General features: G+C 41.1%; 1 protein-coding gene across 3 annotated transcripts in view; it reads left to right on the top strand.

Moving 5' to 3' along the window:
- Positions 1-21,636, top strand: part of LOC122550504 (FERM, ARHGEF and pleckstrin domain-containing protein 1-like) — a 311,630-nt gene that overhangs the window by 210,878 nt on the left and 79,116 nt on the right. For all 3 annotated transcript variants that reach the window (XM_043691326.1, XM_043691327.1, XM_043691328.1), the window contains exon 13: positions 985-1,198. In XM_043691326.1, the coding sequence (XP_043547261.1) occupies positions 985-1,198 (214 nt within the window). The remainder of the gene's footprint in view (positions 1-984; positions 1,199-21,636) is intronic.

The following is a 21,636-nucleotide window of genomic DNA, read 5'->3' as shown; positions in this document are numbered from 1 at the left end:
CCCCACCCTCCTCTAGCTTATCTCTCCACGCTTCAGGCTCTCTGCCTTTATTCCTGATGAAGGGCTTTTGCCCGAAACGTCGATTTCGAAGCTCCTCTGATGCTGCCTAAATTGCTGTGCTCTTCCAGCACCACTGATCCAGAATCTGGTTTCCAGCATCTGCAGTCATTGTTTTTACCTAGCTACAATGTACTGTTGAATAACATCAACAGAATAGGTTCATTCCATGTAGTGGCCGTGGTAGTTTTAAGGACCTGCCATATCCCATAGTGACATTCTGCTGTCGCCCACGACTAAGTAATCCTTAGACAGCAAGGATCTTGCATGAGTTGGGAGTGTGGTGCAGGTCAGGCAGCATGCGAAGAGCAGGAGAATTAATGTTTCGGGCCTAAACCCTTCATCAGGAGCACAGGGTTGACAGATGTAAGGGGTTTATGTCCGAAACGTCAATTCTCCTGCTCCTCAGATGCTGCCTGACATGCTGTGTTTTTCCAGCACCACACTCTCGACCCTGATCTCCAGCATCTGTAGTCCTCACTTTCTCCTAAGGATCTCACATGAGACAGAATGAGGTACAGAAACATACGTTACATTCCTTAGCAAGTGTTCATCGCTTCTCAGGATTAGGGGCAGATCATTTCCGACTGAGATGTGGAATTATTTCATCAGAGACCTTTGAATTTTTGAAACTCTAACCACAGAGGATGATGGATACTCCATTGTTAAACATATTCAAGGCCGGAGGGGTGGAGAGATATTGGTTTCCAGGGAATGCTGGGATGTGGAGAGTGAGCAGGAAAGTGGGATTGAAGCCGAAGGTTAGCTGTAATTGTATTGAATAGTATCTTGATCAGATTGGCTACCTTTGTCTTGTGTTCTTTCAAAACTAGAGGGAAGGAAAACACTGAGGGTTTTGAGAGTAAGAATTGAGCTGAAGTATTTTTGCCGATTACTCGTTTCCCAAGATGTCTCTTGTCTTTTCAGAGTGGTAGTCTTTCTTTTGGAGAGCGGTCAGCATCGACAGGAGCACCGTCTCCTAGCCAGAGGAAGGATCTGGGAATCTCCCAGACAACCGATGAAGACAGGGTGGAGCGGAAGAGTGCGTCACCATCAGGCAGCCCCAGGAGGGACAGACAGGAGGACGCCGTGAGGGACAATGTTCACCAGCCGAAGGCCCAACGAGAACACCAGAATGCAGGTCCAGCATCTCGAGCTACTTGTGGGAGCAGTTCTTCCATTCCTTACATTGACTGCAGTGATATAGATAGTGAGCATGACTTGATCAGAGGGTGGATCAACAGGTCACGGTCAAAAACAAATGACAATTATGAGGATGAGTTTAGCAGCAGTGAATACTTTGTGGAAACGGATGAAAATGTGCCTCGCCGTAGATATAGAGGCTCTCCCGATTTCCGATTTGCGGGTTCTCCACTCCATATAAGGGAAGAGTTGATGGATGAGGAACTGGCCCAGTTGTCCTTCTGCAATAAGAGGACACCCCCAATGCCCAGACACAGCTCTTTGCTTCGTGAGGTATTTCGAGGATCAGAACGTTGTAGTCCTTCAACTTCTCCAATAGGTTTGTCCCCTAAAGGGTCCAGTCCCAATGTCAGTGTTAACAAGGCAGGATCCAAGAGCTCTATTATACAGAATGGCCACTGTAGATATAGACCAGAAAATACAGATAGCCATTTACACAGCCACCGTGATTATAACAGCTATTCCCCTATTTTAAGCCCAGAACATAGACCAAGGGTTTACAGCAACCGAAACAGATCAGACACTGATCCATTTATCCTCAGCCATATGGCCTCTACTCCAGTGAACCAATATAGGGCAGGTAGCCAGCGCAGACTCTGCTCACCTAGAGTGCAACATTCAGAGGGTAGGTCTGTCGCCAACAGCCTTTTCCCTACTGCGTTAACAAAGCCAAGTCCACCAATCCAGAGGCTATTCCCAGCTGGCCTTGTGGACCACGGGGTGGGGAGTCAGGTGATGGACGGTTCCACCAGCAGTGGGACAGAATCAAGCGACTCAGACTCAGAGGAAATTCAGTCACTCAGCCACCCACTGGTAATGGGGAACCCTATTGCTGTAAACTCCTCACCATTGCCTCGAAAGACCTTTTCGTTAGGGAGCCTGCAGTTAGAGGAGGAACTGGAGGAGGACAGTTCCATTAGCTTCAGTGACCCTGATGAGAGCAGTCCAGTGAGTGAACATGGTATCATCACATGTTAGCAATTTTTCACAGTCTTCTGACCTTGTCCATTCTCTGATCAATGGTATGCAGCCAGTTGATTGCAGTCCTAAAGCTATCATCACTATTTATCCAGGCATAGAGACAGTAAACACTTTTATAACATCTCAGTTTTCTCTGATTAACAGAGTGGCATCTCTGTGCCAGCTGCCACTGATGAGATTGCAGTGGATTTTGACTGTCTAGTATTCATTTATAATGAAATACAACATCTTAAAATCATGGCAGGGATTAATGTTCAAAAGTCACATTGGAAGTGGATTATATGTTATTGTTTACAGAAATATTTAAGAAGGTGCAAGAAAAGTTTAAAAGAGCTGAAGCTCAACTTTTAACTATGTTTTTTAAAAAGCAGTTTAGTTAAGTTGTTAAGCCATGGGCAAATATTGGACTGTCAAATGTTAAATCAATACAAAAATTGTAAGCTCTTGATCCCTATTGTGAGGAGCCAGGTACCAATCATGATAAATCCATCTTTGGAATTTATAACTAGGGTGAAGCCTAGCAGCAACTTAAAGTTATGGTGTTGTTTGTCACTTGCTGGTATCCACTTGTTATCCAGTAAGTGCAATGACGTGCATTGCGTAGCATTGGGCATAACCTGCAAGATTAGAAAAGCAAAATACTGCAGATGTTGGAAATCTGAAATAAAATCCGAAACATCCTGGAGAAACTCAGCAGGTGTGGCAACGTTTGTGGAGTGAGTAACAGAATGAACACTTCCAGTCAGATGTAACTCTTCAGAACTGAAGAGTTCTGAAGAGAAGTCAGATCAGACTTGAAACGTTCCTTCTGTTTCTTTTTCCAGGCAGCAACATAATGTTAGATGGGAATAACACAAATAGGCAGGACCTCAGTTATATTTTAGACTGTGAGGGGTTGATAACTGTGGGATATTCAGCTGTCAAATAATTGCCTTCATATTCCAAGTTCGAAATAAAGCTAATGAGAATGGATGTTCAGTTTAATCGGAAAGCATGGTGGGTGCATAGCATTGATTGATGTTAGTCGAGAGCGTGGTGCTGGAAAAGCACAGCAGGTCAGACAGCATCCGAGGAGCAGGAGAACCGACGTTTCAGGCAAAATTGATTGATGTTAGTCCAGTGGCTTGTTCTTTCTGATAAACTTATTTTATGTAATTTTTGTGAAGTTAACTATTTAGAAAGGACTGAGGTAGGTCTAGGTTTGTACAGCAATGGTTGGAGATCCTGAAAGGATTGAAGTCTGCAATTCTGTGTACCTTTTTTTGAGTGTCTTTGCCAATATAAACGTATAGGTACACACATCTTTAATAAGTGACTTGATAACTTGTGTAGCTTAATACTGTGTAGTATTTAGTGAGTGTTGAGTGAAATTGAACAATAGTTTATAAGTCTCGTTACACTAATCCTGACAGAGTTGAGTCCTGCCAAAACCATATTCCCCACTAGTATTGAAAGTAAGAGGTTCATGGAAATTTATTTAAAACTCTTCATTTATGTTGAAAATGATTATACTCTTTCTTACCTAATAGAATGATCATCGTTGCATATAATACAGGTCCCCAAACTAATCTTATTGCAGGATGATCTGGAAAGCGCAGCCAATCTTGCATCAAAGAGAGGAAAATTAAAGTTCCTGATTTAAAACAAGTTCCAATTCTAGAAAACATTCTGAATATAGGATTTTTAATCAAATTTAAATTTATCTTATCAAATCAGAAATATTTCTGCTTTAAAGAACTGAGTTATATTTCAAGTACTAGCAGTTATAGAACTGGCATTTTCTGGCAGTAAGTTGTAAAATCAGTTCCATCTTGCTAAGAGACCTTGACAGGCGAGGGTGTGTCAACAGTCAGTCAAAAACCACACTCTTCCCAATTCAACTCGACAGAAAGATTGCTAAATGCAGTGTAAAACAGATCTCCAATGCACGTCCATGATACTATTTAGGTTAATTTCATACCTGTTAACTCTGCACAAGGAACAAATTTCAGTGTCCCAAGTGTTTACAACAGAAGTATATCATACCATTCCTCTTGTAAGATAAAACAAAGAAACTATATTCTGACTGGGCCATTGGACTGGTCTCACATTAGAGAGATAACTGGTGGTGGTTTAACCTGAGGGTCACCACAGTCCTTTGTAGTATCTGTGATAGCAGTCCTTCAGCTGGTGTGCAGGAATTGAACCCACATTATTGATGTGGCTCTGCATTGTTAAAAAAGCCGTCCAGCCAATTGAGCTAACCAAACCCCATTCTTTTTGTAGGATATGTGTGGACAGATTCTGGCTCCTTATGTAGGGGAGGATATAATTGCAGTGGAAGCATTTTTGGGAAGGTCCCCTAGGCTGATCTCTGGGACGCAGGTGTTTTGTTATGAGGGAAAGGTTGAGCAGGTTGAGTTGATGTGCATTGAAGATCTTTTGAAAACTTAAGTTTCAGACTAGGCTTGAGGTAGGTAGATGCTGAGAAGATGTTTCCCCCTTGGGGGAATCTAGACCTTGGAGCTAAAGTTTAAAGATGAGGAGCCTTCCATTTTAAGATGCAGATGAGGAGGAATTTCTTCTCTTCGCGCACCATGGAATTCTCTTCCACAGAGAGCAATGGAGGCTGGATCGTTGAATATATTCATGGCCACATTAGACAGATTTTTGATTGACGTGAATCAGAGTTAAGGGGATAGGATAGTGGAGTTAAAGCCACATCCAGATCAGCCGTAACCTTGTTAAATGGAGGAGCAGGCTCCTATTTATTACGTCCATTGAAATGCAAAAACAATAATTTCCCTTTAGTCCTGTGGTTCACATTTTGTAGAGGATTTATTTTAATAGAAAAAGAGATTGTTTAGTTTTGCTTGGAATCAGGTGATTTATTGCATTAAGCACTTGTGACATGGAAAGAAATTATCCTTCTTACCTTCTTCCTCAATCCCTCACTCATTCCAATTGCCAGAACTAGATTCAGATGTGTTGCATTGCCTTGCCTGGAAATTTTAGGGAAATGTAAATGCATAAAGTATTTATAGTCACATTCCAGGAGTGTGTGATCCAGTTGGGTGAGTCACACTGCCCATGTGCAGTGATTGGAGACTGGATAAACTGTGCAGTTACACAGATTGTGTCTTGCAGGCTGGTGAAAAACAGGAAGTGATTTTTAATGTATGAAAAACAGTTAATATTAGGACAGAGGATGTCTGCTAATTGGCGAAAGCTGGCATTTTTCATCCTACAGAAACTCATGAACTTTGACCCCCTTTGGGAGGGCAGTAGTGAATACAATACTGATTCACATATGGGTTTTGTAAAAGGATGGGCATTTGTCAGCTATTGTTCTGGTATATCATTGAGGATCAGAGATTGTATTCTATGTTTTGGCGCAGCAATGTTGCCCATTTAATGGTGATGAGGCTTCTATTATTACTGGTTTAATACAGTGGTGATAATTGTAATCCCATTCATACTTTGTGGTTAGCTGGGATGTATCAGATGCAGGCCAAATGTGATGATGGTCATTGCTCCCAATTTTTCCTGCTCCTTGGATACATGCCTAGTTGGGTCTGGGCTTTAAACCTGACCCAAGTTTTAATCAACAGTGTGTGCGGATGTTTGATGTTTTGAGGAATCCATCAAAAGGTACAAAATTGGTTCAAAGCTGTTGGGTTGAAGAGTTTGTTTGAGAATCACATGGTGGGTTTAAGTCAGGCAGTTGACATAGACCCATTCATCCCCCTGATGAATGAGGCTGCAGTAAAAAATGCTCCTGAAACCATAGTGCAGCATTGTCAGTCACAGAACAGAGAATATTGGGAGTGAAAAGCAAACAGCAGAGTGAAAACATTAAAGGGGCACCTTTAACCAATCTCATCTATCTGTAAATTGATGCAACTGGGGTTTTCTAGGATTTAAACCTCGCCTGATTGTACTAAGTGGAGTGCTTGATGGGATGCAGTGCTCGAGTCTCCTCCCATCCTTTGGGGATTCTATCCAGTTATTTCAAAATAAAACACATTAAAATAGTGTCTTTCATGACCACAGGACACCCTAATGTGCTTTACAGCCAATAAAGAATTTCTGAGCTGTAGTCACTATTGTACGGTAGGAAACAGCAGATATGTGCACAGTATGATCCCACAGACAGGCATTGGATCATGACACAAGAACCTGATGTTGAGTGAAAGATAAATATTGGGAAGAACAACCTTGCTCCAACTGGTCTTCCTCACAGTTTAGCTTCTCCTGCTAAGTAAAGTGAAATGATTGCATTCCGCATGATGGGGACAGGAGTCTATTCAGTCCTTCAAACCTGTTCTTCCATTCAATTAACCCTTCGCTAATCCATATCTTAACACAAAAGCTGCATTTAACAGGCAGACTGCATAATAAGGGTGAACTATATAAATACACTCATGCAGCTTGCACCAGTTAGACCAAACCACCTTTTCTGTACATTCTATTCCCCACAATCCAGCAAAATATTTTAAAGAATTTTCACTATAAACAATGTATCCGTCACTTTACCAACACAAATTGTTCCACCAGGAGAATGGTTTTTGGAATGCAGCTCCACTAAAAATGAGTTTACTTTCTGAGACTATATCAAGGCCAGTCAGTTTATTGAAACCCTTTTAGCGGCATTTGCAAAGTGGCAACATTTTTTACAGCAGTTGGGCCTGTGTTGAAAGTGGTGCACAGGAGCAGTGTGTTTTTTAATACGTTAGATGGTCAGGAACAATATTTATACCATTGTGCCAAAGTTTCTCTGCAACCTCCTCCAGCAATACAATCCTCCCAAAATGTCTACGCTCCTCCAATTCTAATGTCATGTGCATCACCAAATTTTCACCACTCTATTGGTGGCCATGCATTTAACTACTTCAGTTCTAAGCTCTGAAATTCACTCGCTGAACCATTCCAATGTGCTATCTCTTGCTGTCCGTTAAACTCTTATCTCGCTGAGCAAGCTTTTGACTGTGTCAATTTTTTTTTTCGGTAACAATTTTGTGAAGCACCTTCAGCTGCTTTACTGTAAGGAAGGTGCTATATAAATGCACATTGTTCTCACATGATAACCAGAACAAGAGACATGGCCCTAAAATTGAGCCAGACTGTTGGCAGGAAGGACTTCTTCGCCTGATGGAAATAGAAATATGGAACTCTGCCCATTCAATAATTTGTTGAGGCTGAAAAGTCAGTTAAAAATTTCAGCAGAGTGATTGCTAAGTTAGTGCTATGCAGTGGTATTAAGGGATTTGGAACTACATGGGATAGATAGAGCTATGGTACAGATTAACCATGATCAATAGCAGAACAGATTTATATGGATAATATGGTACAGAAATCTATTGTTTTGTTTTTAAATAATTACCCTCGGACAACTGTAGTCTTAATGTCCCAGAGCAGTGTTAGTGTTACAAAATGCGTCTGAATTTAAAACAGGTGGAAATCAGTTTTTATGTTTCCCACACCATTTGAAATCAGTTTGCAACTCTGTTGGTGTTCCTGTGCCAACAATTCATGAAAATAAAAACAGGTAAATTCCTAGAAACAATTAGCCGCCATGAAGAGATGTTTCTAAATTAATATTGAAACTGATGTTTCTGATGCATTATTTCACAACGGGTTCTGAGTGATTTGCAGGTGCCCTGCAAATAGAGCAACGTGGAATTAATACTGAATGTATTGTCTATAATAATGAAACCTGCAACGGTAAAGAATGAAGATTTCACAGCTTCCCCTGACCTTCTAGTGCAGCAGCTCATCTATGGAAAGTCAAAGGTTTTTAGGTCAACTGCAGAGCGACGACACTGATCACAAGGACAGGTGCCCTTAAAGATCAGTTGATGTTGCTTGGATTTCCTGTTTCCTAATGTAACTCCAACTCCTGCAACAAGTCACTAGGCTGTCCATGCATGTGGCAACAGGAATGTCATGTAGTAGGCTAAACAGCCAGTCACATTGAAACAGGCACATGGACAGCAAACCCTGGAAGTGAAATGCATTGATTGTCCTCCTCTTTTAAGGAAGAACATTAGAGAGCAAAATAAATAATCTGTACATGTGCAAGGGCTTAAGGTAAAAGCTGAAATATCAACTAACTTTTGGTTACAAAACAAAATGCCAAGGATTTGTAGATTTTTAAAATTATAATAGATAAACCTGACATTCCATAAACGATGTATTCATCTTGCAGGGTTAGAAAGACTGATCAACAGTAATTATAAACTTAATGTTGTTAGAATACTAGGTGATGTTATGACTGTGCTTGATGGATTTTCACTAGAACGTAGAAGGTTGAGGGGTGACCTGATTGAGGTTTATAAAATCATGAGGGGCCTAGATAAGGTGAATGATAAGGATTTTTTCCCTAGAGTGAGAGACTTCAAAACTAGGAGGAATATTTTTAATGTGAAAAGAAGGCAATAAGAGGCAATGTTTTTACACAATGAACTTCCAGAGAAAGTGATGGATACAGGTACAGTTAAAATGTTTAAAAGACATTTGGATAAGTTCATGAATAGGAAGGGTTTGAGGGATATAGGCTAAGCGCAGGCAGATGGGATAGGTTTAGTTTGAGAACATGGTCTGTATGGACTGGTTGTACTGAAGGGTCTATCTCCATCCCGTATAATTCAATGACGATGACTCTATAATGTGGTGGTCTTTCACTGAAACATGCTGCAGATTTGGTTTTAACACTGAAACAGAAGTTTACGCATAAGGAATTAAGATAAAATAGAGCAAGCCAAGTTATATGCATATAATACACTTTGACATATTTCAAAATGTGGCAAGATAAAACCCATCTACCCCAACATAATCACTTTGCAATTCTCATACTACAGTGTATGAAATCCCTTCTCAGTTTGAATTGTTTCTTTCAATTTGTTGTCATAAGCCTTAATAGTCTTTTCATTTACTATTCACCCAACTGAGTTTTAAACTCTCTTGGCTTTAAATAACTCTTTAAGGGCTCTAACCAAACACTTCTGGTCTGGAATTTTTGAATTAAAACCCTTACACTAACTTGACCTATTTTCTAACTGTTCTGAACTAACTCCTTTCAGGAGGAGAAACTATTCTTATATCTGACTTCAACCAGGTCTTCTGTGAATAGAAAACAAAAGCTCCCAATCTATGGAGCTTTTCCTAAGACAAAAAAAACAAGCTAATGACTTGCAATGTTTCCTCTCTCAAATTGTTAAACTTTCACAATACAGACAAACTTACAATATCCCTCCAGGACAGTCCCTGTCATCTGCCATCTGATAAATACTAATTTTAAAGCCGTTGCTTTAAAAAAGTTGACAATTTAATTATTAAACTCACTCATGGACATAGACCAAAATCCATTGTTCAAAGTGCAAACTCTGAAATAACTGTTATTAATAGATCGAAAGCACTCATCATTTGTCACAGTATACCAGTAAAAACATAGATATACCTCTTTAGTTGTGTGCTCTTATCTGTTCAATGATTCTTTTCATTGACTGAAGTCTGGCAGGTGGAATGGGTGGTTGTCATCAACAGCACACCTTAGGGGAAAGTGTAGAATCACCAACAGTGATTTCTGGATTTCTGTGTTTTATAGTGCTTGTGTGGTCTCCTGGAATTGTTGACAATATCAGTGGAGTCATAACATTAAAACACTGACAGTTTTGCCTTATTAGGACCTCAAACCCAGCCCTCAGCTGTTATGAGATTCTTTTGAGAGTTACATGCAAGCCCCTTCGGTTTGTCAGATTGACTAAAGAAGGTCACCGTTCCTTGCAATCCCTTATCTGTCACCGTTTCCTGGATGATATTCCGAACATTTTGTAAAATCATTTTCATGATCAAAGCTAAATAGAGTGCAGTAAATGTTTTCACTCAGTGTGTTGGTTGTGCAGATAATCGTCCTGCTTCCTGAGAGATTTTGTTCCCCTTGGTTCACACAAAGCTGGGAGATGGACTGTCAAATCAGCTCTGCTTCTAAGCTAAGATTCAGTTTTACTGATTCTGGGCAGCAATCAAGTTTTAACAAAAAAGCAAAACCTCTCTCTCTTGAGCAGTGAAAGTTGGTGTTTTCATTCTCATTCTTGTCATTTGTCATTAATGGGGATATAATATTAAAAAGGTGTGTTTCCTGAGTACTGTAAATACTGTGGTTCTGTCAGCATGTATCTTTTGAAACAGCTCCTCTTGCTCTGTCCTTGCTTTCAATGCATGTTGGGCTGTTCTTGCTCTTTTTGTAATGCTCTCCAAATGTTCTGTTTCCATAATGCAAACTGTTTGTATACACAAATGTGTGCTTTAACGCAAGTGATCCTGTTAAGGTGAAGGTGGCTTCAGAAACTGGGGGGTTTGCTGATTACCAGCAAATAGGGGGATGTGAACTGAAGGAGTCCATTCAATCCATAATGCCTTTGGTAACTGTTGAAATAGAGAAACAAAGGGACTGTTCAATTTAACTATTCTTTTGTTAACAGGATCACTGCTTCAACTGGTGAGAAATCTGCTTTAAAGAGACAGTATTACTTCTGTTGACCTATATTGTGCATTGAGTTTGAAATCAGTTTAAAAGATGGATACGTCTCACATATAGCCCAGTATTGTGAACACACAAGTAGGAGCAGGAGACTGCCATTCAGTCCCTTGAGTCTGTTACATAAATCAATGAGATGGTGGTTGATGTGATTGCGGCCTTAACTCAACTTTCCACTGAGCAGGCCTATCCTCAATAACCCTTGACTCCCTTTTCAACCAAATGTTTGTCTAACTCTGTCTTGAATATACTGAATAACTCACTTGTGCTTTGGGGAAGAACATTCCACAGACTGATGACCCTCTGGGAGAAAGAAAATTGTCATTATCTCCATTCTAAATGAGAAACCTGTAATTTTTAAACTCTACCCCCAGTTCTAGATTCCACCATAACATTAGATTAGATTAGATTAGATTAATTACAGTGTAGAAACAGGCCCTTCGGCCCAACAAGTCCACACCGACCCGCCGAAGCGCAACCCACCCATTCCCCTACATTTACCCCTTATTTCCTAACACTACGGGCAATTTAGCACGGCCAATTCACCTGAATTCACCTGACCTGCACATCTTTGGACTGTGGGAGGAAACCGGAGCACCCGGAGGAAACCCACGCAGACACGGGGAGAATGTGCAAACTCTACACAGTCAGTCGCCTGAGTCGGGAATTGAACCCGGGTCTCTGGCGCTGTGAGGCAGCAGTGCTAACCACTGTGCCACCGTGCTGCCCACCACCGTGCCGGAAACATCCTCTCAGCATCTAACTTGTTAAGTCTTCTCAGGATCTGAAAGCTGTCTACAAGATCACCTCTCATTCTTCTAAACTCCAGTGAGCACAGGCCCAACCTATTCATCCTTTCCTCATAAGATAACTTCTTCATCCCAGGAATCAGTTGAGCGAACCTTTTCTATATGGCTTCTAATGCTGTTGTAGCCTTCCTTAAGGAAGGAATCCAAAACTGTACTCTGTACTCCGGATTCAGTCATATTAAGGCCCTGTAGACCAATGGGGAGTAGCAACAACTTCCTACTTTTACACTTGGGTCCCCTCTCAAAGTACTGATTTCATTTATGAACATAGTATTAAGAAGTATGCATGAAAATAATTTCTGGATTGAATCTTTTGTTGGACTCAGACCCAGAGTCATCTTCACCCTACTTTTCATTTCAAGAGCAATCCCTTTACAAGTTTATTTTGCAGTCAGTGTTTGGCTTGAATTCAAGGCCACTGAGGACAGAGAGGATGAACCTAACCAATCTTATTATAAATCTTTGTTCTGATGCAAAACTTGAGGTTTGGAGCTCAAATCTAGGTTTTGCCCACCATGCCAGCTCACTGCCCCCTTGCTCTCTGCCATGCTGGGTCAGTGTTTCAGGTTCATATTGGAACTTTAGGCTGGTGTGTTGTACAAATCTCCACAGGATATAGGAAGTCCTACATTTCCCACTTTATCTCCACCTCTTGAGATTAACCAACCAAGCAGAACTTTACTGAGAACAAGCATGGACTTGATGGGCCCATACCTTCTGTCTGTGCCATTAAGTTGTCCTGTACTCCTAGCTCCATCTGAATTTCCTAGTCTTCTCCCCATTGGACTCTCATTCTTGGTAAGCCAAACACTGATCAGTTTTGGACTCTCACTGTTTATACCAGATATGGACTGAAGACTAAGATTAAAGTTGCCAGTTTTGAGATTGCCCTGAAGCCTTCAGGAATTGACAATTAATCTCCTGGGCACTGCAATGAGGGGAAAGAAACATAGCAGACAACTCATATCATGAGTTTAGAAAGCAAGTTTCATTACACTCATTTAACAGTTTAAAAGTTGATGATCGGTGAGGCTAATAGTTTTTGAATTGTTGGAACGATTAGGGGTTTGAAGTCACGTGATGTAACCTCCAGGAATTTGCCTGACCAGATATGATAACCGAGGTAAAAACTTCGCTGCTCCTTGGATGCTGCCTGAACTGCTGTGCTCTTCCAGCACCACTAATCCAGATATGATAACCCTTTGGGTCACAGTCGATTTTCAATCCCCATCTTTAGATTTTCTCTTTCAGCACCAGTTGCATGGCTTATAATCAGAGAATATAGTTTCTCACACTTTCCCAGAACATTCCAACAATTTGCTACCATGAAAAAGATTTGACAGAGCAGCTCGAAGTTTTGCCATAATAACTGGGCAGGTTAATAGGGTAGATACTGTCTGTTTAATGCATTGTCTCTCTTTTTGGTAATTTTGATTACGAAAGCATGTAATGATTATGACCCTGTGTTTGCACTTTACTGCAGTAGCCTTTAGTTTGGTGGATGTTTAAGCATGTTGGGTCCAGTTTGCTTATTAACTTTGAATAATAATGTTCTGAATGTATGCATGAAATCTTCTGTTTGTTTTCTTGCATAAGCACAATTATATTTTCAAGTCTCATATACTTTCTGAACTGCTTGTTGCTGTATAAATTGTCTTTTTTTTTGCCAACTGCTTAACTTGCTTGACAGTGAAGACTTGTGCATCAACTCTTCCTGACTAAATATCTTCACTGCTAATCATTTTCTTATGTTTGCTGATTGATATTTTACAACATTAAAAACATGGACCAATGGATTGTCACTTCAACATGATGGATAATAGTTGGTGAGGAACATAGTCATTTTTATCATTTCCTTTGTTGACATCACTTAAGAGTAACAAAGATGGCAGATAAGTGTTCTGTTGTGAAACTTGATGCAAGTACACTAAGTCTATTACCACCAGATAGGGGAAAAAAACCCTCTGGTCCATCCAGGCAAGGACAACCATTTATATTTATGCAGCGCCTCAATGTAATAAAATGTTCTAAGATGCCTCATAGGAACATTATTAAACAAAATACAATACTGAGTCACACCAGTCGGTGTTGGGTCTAATGAATATAAGCTTGGTCAAAGAGGCAGGTTTTAAGGAGTGCCTTAAAAGAGGAAAGTGAAGCTTAGAAGTTAGGGAAGAGAATTCCAGAATTTGGCCTCAGGCAACATTAAGAATGGCCATTAATGGTGGAGCGATGTAAAATCAGGGATGCTTCAGTGGCCCAGGATAGCTCCATACCATTATCACACCTTGACTATTGGCTTCCCAGTCTCCTTACCTCACATAAAAGCAATGTGATGTTGGAGGAGAAGGGCCGAATCAGCTCACATGAAGGGGAGAGGAAATATCTAAGATATTCCTTTCGAACCCCACCTAGGCAATTACAACTAGCCACTGGAAGGAGGTCAGTATGTCCCTAGTCCCTAATCCAAAGATGTGCAGGTTAGGTGAATTGGCTGAGCTAAATTGCCCATAGTATTAGGTGCATTAGTCAGGGGTAAATGTAGGGTAGGCGAATGGGTCTGGGTGGGTCACTCTTCGGAGGGACGGTGTGGACATGTTGGGCTGAAGGGCCTGTTTCCATACTGTAGCGGATCCAATCTAATCTAACCCACTTCAGTGCCTACCTTCATATACTGGTGATCAGATCTTATTTTAAGGAACTAATCAAATTTGCACCCACTGGCAACCTCTTTTACAGGTTATTGACATGGTGGCTGTGTCTCTAAGTGTAAACTTAGTGATGTAATACAAGTTAACAAGCTAAAGCTGTTGGATGAATCACTGTGTTGCCATAATTCTGGACCAAATCTGGCTCTGTGATAGCAATGTAATTTCTTAATGTGTTGTTAGTTCACAAGGGTCCTTTCAAAGGCTTTGCAGATGGCCAGCAAATGAAAGCTGGTAATATGACTTGAAAAAAACTTCTGATATGTCCCAAATAAGAATCAACAAAGATAGGCAATAAAGAAAAATATATTTTAAAAAGTTATAATGGGCCTAATATTTAATTTGCGAATGAATAGGCATTAAATATGTTAAGATCTTGTCTAATGCTTGATCTTAAATCTGGAATTGAATTACATATGTCCATTACAGTTATCCCTGACTCTATGAACTATGCCCACCCCATTTCAGTGGAAGACTCTCTAAAATCAAAATACTACAGATGCTGCAAATCTGAAAACAAAAACAGAGAATGCTAGAGAAACTCAGCAGGGCCAGCAGCATCAGTGGAGAGAGAAACAGAGTTAATGTTTTGAGTCCAGTATGAGGACTTCAGATCTAAAAGGGGTTGGAATTTTTTTATTTACGCTCATGACAATGGTGGAGGTTGAACAAGGCAGAAGATGGTGTAACGGCCTGGAGCAAAAGTCAAAAGGGTTGTTAATGGTAAAAGAGACATTTAAATGGGTGTAAGTCAAGGTGAGAAAGGGAGAGGTTGGGTCCACTGGAGAGCAAAGTAAACAAGACAAGGCTTTGGTGGGGGGTGGTAACGAGATGTAAAATGGAGAACAGCCAATGCAATCAGTTTCTGAAGTTATTGAATTCAATTTTTTAGATTAGATTAGATTACTTACAGTGTGGAAACAGGCCCTTCGGCCCAACATATCCACACCGACCTGCCGAAGCTCAACCCACCCAGACCCAATCCACTACATTTACCTCTTCACCTAACATTACAGGCAATTTAGCATGGCCAATTCACCTAACCTGCACATGTTTGGATTGTGGGAGGAAACCAGAGCACCCAGAGGAAACCCATGCAGACATGGGGAGAATGTGCAAACTCCACACAGTCAGTCACCTGAGGAGGCTTTGAGGCTGTGAAGTGTTTAAGCTGAAAATGAGATACTGTTCCTTGAGCTTATACTATGCTTCACTGAAGCATTGCAGCAAGGCCAGGGCAGATATGTTTGCATGAGAGCAAGGTGGTCCATTGAAGTGAGACTTGGATGAGAATGTAGGAGATATCATTAGTAAATTTGTGATGACATCAAGATTGGTGGTGTAGTGGACAATGAAAAAGGTTACCTGGGAATGCAATAAGATCTTGATGAACTGGCTCAGTGGGCTGAGAAATTGCAGATGGGGTTGAATTTAGATAAATACAAGGTGTTGCATTTTGCTGGGTCAAACCAGGGCAGGACTTACACACAATGTAGGGTCTGGAGAGTATTATAAAACAAAGAGGTCTGGGGAACAGGTTCAGAGCACCTTGAAAGTGGAGTCACAGATGGACAGGCTGGTGGAGAAGGCTTTCAGCATGCTTACCTTCATTGGATAGAGCATTGAGTGTAGGAGCTGGGATGTCTTGTTGCAGCTGTACAAGACATTGGTGCGGCCACATTTGGAGTACTACATGCAGTCCTGGTCATCCTAGTATAGAAAGGATATTATTAAACTAGAAAGTGTGGAGAAGAGATTAATTAGGACGCTACCTGAACTGGGAAGGTTTGAGTTATAAGGAGAGGTTGGATAGGCCGGGACCTTTTGCCCATGGAACGTAGGAGACTGAGGGGTGACCTTAGAGAGATTTATAAAATCATGAGAGCCATAGATAAGGTAGAAGGCCAACAGCTTTTCCCCATAGTAGGGGAGTCTAAGACTAGAGGGTATTGGTTTAAAGTGAGAGGGGAGAGATACAAAAGGGACAATCTTTTCAAATTGAGGGTGATGAGTGTCTGGAATGGGCTGCCAGAGTTAGTGGTGGAAGCCAGAACAATTTTGTCATTTAAGAAGCACTTAGACAGGTACATGGGTGGGATAGGTATGGAGGGATATGGACAAATGCAGGCAAATGGGACTTCAGTTGTGAAAACTGGCAGCATGGACAAGCTGTACTGAAGAGCCTGTTTCCATGCTGTAGACCTCTATGATTGTAATAGACTTGACTTATCATGCACAGCACTTTCAGCAGCTTAATTATTGATAGTTTTGGAAGTCTTAAACCTTTGCAAATTTTCTCAATTCTCAATGCAAATCCTCGGGCGTGGAGTGGCATGGTGGCTTAGTGGTTAGCACTGCTGCCTCACAGTGCCAGGGACCCGAGTTTGATTCCAGCCTCGGGCACCTGGCTGTGTGGATTTTGCACATTTTCCTTGTGCCTGCTTGGGTTTCCTCCGGGTGCTTTGGTTTCCTTCTACAACGCAAAGATGTGCAGGTCAGGTAAATTGGCCATGCTAAATTGCCCATTGTTTTCAGGGATGTGTAGGTTAGGTTCATTAGTCCGGGGTGAATGTAGAGTAATAGGGTAGGGGAATGGATTTGGGTGGAATACTCTTCAGAGGGTCGGTGTGGACTTGTTGGGCCAAAGGGCCTGTTTCCACACTGTAGGGATTCTATGATTCTAGTCACTGCCATGCTAAATTGCCCATAATGTCCAAGGATGTGCAGGCTAGTTGGATTAACCATTGGAAATGCAGGGTTACAGGGATGGGGTTGCACCTGGATGGGATGCCTGCGGAGGGGCGGTATGGACTCTCTGGGCCGAATGGCCTGCTTCCACACTGTAGAGATTTTATGATATCAACCTATGTATGCTCATATGTAATTGCACCATCTGACCAGTGGTAGTACAGAAGTGCTCACCTGTCTTCCAGCTCCTGTGAGAAAATGTTATGCTTCACCCAAACTCCACTTGACTAGCTCTCAAATTGCCACATTTTTGCTGTGCAACCATAATTGACCATGTTAAAATCCAATACCTTAATATGAATAGAGTATTATTTTAAAATTGTTGTTTTCAAATTGTTTCCATGTGCCTCGGTCCAATTAACAAATGCCTTCTAACCCTGGCTTACCCAATATTCATGAAAAGTCTTCATACTCCTGCACCCCCACCAATGACATTTTCAGGATTCCAACTATAATGTGCTGAAATGTTGGCCTGTTACATAGATTTGGTGGCTCAGTGGTTAGCACTGCAGCCTCACAGCACCAGAGTCCTGAATTCGACTTCAGCCGAGGGTGACTGTCTGTCTGTGTAGAATTTGCACACTCTCCCTGTGTCTAATGGGTTTCCTCTGGGTGCTCCAGTTTCCTCCCAAACAGATGAGCAGGTTAGGTGGAATGACCATGCTAAATTGCCTACAGTGCCCAGGGATGTGCAGGCTAGCTGGATTAGCCATGAGAAATACAGGGGTAGGGTGTGGTTTAGGTCTGGGTGGGATGCTCTTCAGAGGGTCGTTGTGGACTTGATGGTCTGCTTCCGCACTGTACGGATTCTAAATTTGGATCTTGGGTGGTCCCTGAATTGGCTGCAAAATGAAAACAGCAGTCACTGAAAATGTTTCCATTTGCAACCTTCTCCTTTGTGGACATACGGATAGTAGGGGCCATTCAATCGTTGTAGCCCTAGCTGTATTATTCAACCCTTATACTCTTACTCAAAGTTTTCAATTGACGCCAGTCTCAACAGCTTTTTGGGTGAAGGGAGTTCTAGATATCTACTCCCCTTTGTGTGAAAAAGTGCTTCCTGAATAGGCCTAACTTTAATTTTAAGGTTGTGACTCTTTCTTCTGGATTTTCCCCATTGAATGAAGTAATTTTTTTCTATCTACCTTGTCAATCCTTTAATCTGTTTGAAACTTCTCAATTATATCACTCCTTAATCTTCTAACAAGGGAATACAAATCTAATCTATGCAACTGCTTTGTGTAATTTAACCCTTTTAGTCCCTGTTTTTGTTCATTTATCCACTCTATAAGGCACTCTAATAATCCAATTTTTCTTGTGTTGGCAGTGCATTTGGCACCCTATCTTGCAATAACAGCGTTACAGTAGAATTTGAACATTATTAAAACCTCGCTGGAAATAATAACATCCGAAATTAAAGAATATAAATTTCATTGTGAATTGTGCTTTGCAAAAATGCCAAGTTTGCATTGGGTAATTCCAGTTGGGTTTTTAGAAAGCAGCAAAGTTATTCATCAAATTAGCTTTAGTTAGATTGACTGTAAATATAATGCTTATAAGAACGAAAGGTAGCCATTATTGCAGGCTATTCTGAGCTCTTGGTGATAGTATCTGTGATTCTCTGAAACGGTCCTACAATGTTGGCATTAATTGAGCAGCATTTGCTGTATTTATTCGGTTTTAGACCCGACCTAGTTTTATTGGCTCTGATTTTGAAAATGGGACAATAGCTCTGAGTTTTGAATAGTTGTTTGAATATAAATTGGTGTTAATTACATTCAGTGAATGAACTTATTTGCATTTTCAGTCTCACACTAACTTCTAATTCTGTTGAGCATGCATTTCTGCCTGGAATCCTCTGAAAATTCATTTGATCTGGCTGTGTCATTAATGAGGATTTCATCTTAATAATAACATCATTTGGTCAAACAAAGTGATCATTGACTGCTTTTAAAATTGGGGATTATATTTTTAATCTAGAAAACTCAATAGCTATTAACTTGCTTCTAGTTTCTTTTCCAATATAGAAGGAAGTAATGTTTGATAAAAACAGATGGTAGTTTTTAAAAAGTACATTTTTGGAGAGAATGTAAGCTTGAAAAAGACTGTAAACTTTGCTTGAGACTATATGATCCAGGGTTCAATTGAATAATGTGGACAGATTATGATCACATGCCTTTTAAGGACACCATTTATTTTTCAATAACTTTTATAGTGCCTTTAACATGGGATTTGAGCTATAGGGAGAGGTTGAACAGGCTGGGGCCGTTTTCTCTGGAGCGTCGGAGGCTGAGGAGTGACTTCACAGAGGTGTATAAAATCATGAGAAGCATGGATAGGGTAAATAGGCAAAGTCTTTTCCCTGGGGTCGGGGAGTCCAGAACTAAAGGGCATAGGTTTAGGGTGAGAGGAAAAAGATATAAAAGAGACCTAAGGGGCAACGTTTTCACGCAGAGGGTGGTACATGTATGGAATGAGCTGCCAGAGGAAGTGGTGGAGGCTGGTACAATTGCAACATTTAAGAAGCAGTTGGATGGGTATATGAATAGGAAGGGTTTGGAGGGATATGGGCCGTGTGCTGGAAAGTGGGACTAGATTGGGTTGGGATATCTGGTCAGCATGGACGGGTTGAACCAAAGGGTCGGTTCCCATGCTGTACATCTCTATGACTCTAAGACCATTCTTAAACAATGTAGGACACACAGCTGTAATTTACCAGTTTATCAAAAGATTTGGTTGAAGATGTGGGGTTTAAGGAACTCTTTAAATACCAAAAGGGAGGTAGAAAGATTTAGGGAGGCAATTCCAGACTACAGGATCCAGGCATCTAAGGCACAGCCACCACCAATAGCGTAATTAAAATCAGAAATGAATAAGAAGTCAGAATTGGAGAAGTGCAAAGATCTCTGAGTTGTAGGCCCAGAGGAAACTAGAGGTAAGGAATGGGTGAGGCCATAGGCAGATTGGAAAGCTCTTGCGAGAAAACAACATCATTTCTAGTTCAGCAATAAATTAGAGTCATAGACTCTTATGATTCTAAATAATTGCTGTATTGGGAACCAGTGTACTCAGAGAACACAGGTGATAGGTACATGGTGTTTACAGCAAGTTAGAGTGTGGGCGTGAAATTTGGATTTGTGAAAATTTCCTACTTACAGAAGGATGTAAATATGTTGGCAATTCAGAGGGGTTTTAACTCAGTTGATATTTGGAATGAGCACGTTGTCTTATGAAGATAGGTTGGACAAGCTTGTTTTCATTGGAGCTTTGAAGACTGAGAGCTGACTTGATTGAAGGGTAGATTAAGATCAAGAATGGTTCTTAAAAAAGTGATATGTAAATCATGTTTACCATTGTTGGTCTGTCCAGAACTAATGGGCACATTTTAAAATTAGTGGTCATCCTTTTAAGGGAGAGAAATGAACAATTTTTTTTGAGGTTTGTTCAACTTTGGTGCCTTAGACGGTGGTGGTGGTGGTATTGAATATTTTTAAAGTTATGGGACAAGAGGATCCAGGGTTTTGGAGTTAGATAGGAAAGTGAAATTTGAGATACAAATGACAGAGCAGGCGTGAAGGATCAAAATTAGGTACTTCTATTCATCTCTGGGATGGAATCTGGGAGGTGGGACATCAGAGCATGGGAAGAGTCTAGATGTGGAAAAGGCATGATGAGGGTTTCAGATGAACTGAGAAGGGTGGAGCCAGGTGATGTTACTAAGGCGGAATTGATAGGCTGAAGAGATGGAACAGTCAACTCTAGATTCAAGTAGGGCAAAGGTTGAGAACAGTCTAGTTTAGCCAGAGTGATTTTCGTTCCCTGGTCAGGTGCACACAGAAGGGAGATTTCCCAGCTTCACAAACCCGATCTTTAAAAATAGCACCCCATGCCCCCTGTTTTCAGTCCAGGGCTGCTGAGATTGGCTTGGTGGAGACCTTTGTGTTGGGCTCCAGCTCCATTCAAAAAGTAAAATATGTGACATTGACCTTGCCTTCACCTGTCTCAACTCGTTCAACCAACCCAGCTCCCATCCTTGCCAATCTATGCTACCTGATGCCATTTAACTGGTGGGGCAGGAGGGATGACAATCAAAAGGAACCTCTCAGCTGTCAGTCTAAGCTCAACAGCAGGCATTGCTAGCTTGAAGCCCACCAGCTCTAACTCTCATAGAATTGTACAGTACAGAAGGAGGCCATTCAACCCATTGTGTTTGTACTGGCTCCTGAAACAGCTACGCAGCTCAACCCACTCTCCAGCTCTGTATCCTTCTAGATTCCTCCCTTTCAAATATAAACCCAGCTCTCTTTTGAAAGTTTCTATGGAGTCTGATTCCATCACTCTCCCAGGTAGCGCTTTCCAAATCCTAACAGCTCTAGGTAGAGAAGTCTCCTCATCTCACTCCTGGCTCTCTTGCTGACAATCCTGCAATTGTCCTCTCGTTACTGTCATACCAACTAGAGGAAACAGAATATCCTTCTTTACCCTGGCAACATTTTTTTCATTCCCATTAGAGGAGGGTTGTCACTTTCAGTTTGAGAAGCTATATTGAGAGAAATAAGTTTGCAAACTGTCACTCATCTTGTAATGTTCAAGTGTCATGCCTGTCCATTCC

This window comes from Chiloscyllium plagiosum, chromosome 6 (genome assembly GCF_004010195.1).
Source record: "Chiloscyllium plagiosum isolate BGI_BamShark_2017 chromosome 6, ASM401019v2, whole genome shotgun sequence".
Lineage (NCBI taxonomy): Eukaryota > Metazoa > Chordata > Chondrichthyes > Orectolobiformes > Hemiscylliidae > Chiloscyllium > Chiloscyllium plagiosum.
The sequence above is the reverse complement of the archived record's forward strand: the minus strand, read 5'-3'. Positions and strand labels throughout refer to the sequence as shown.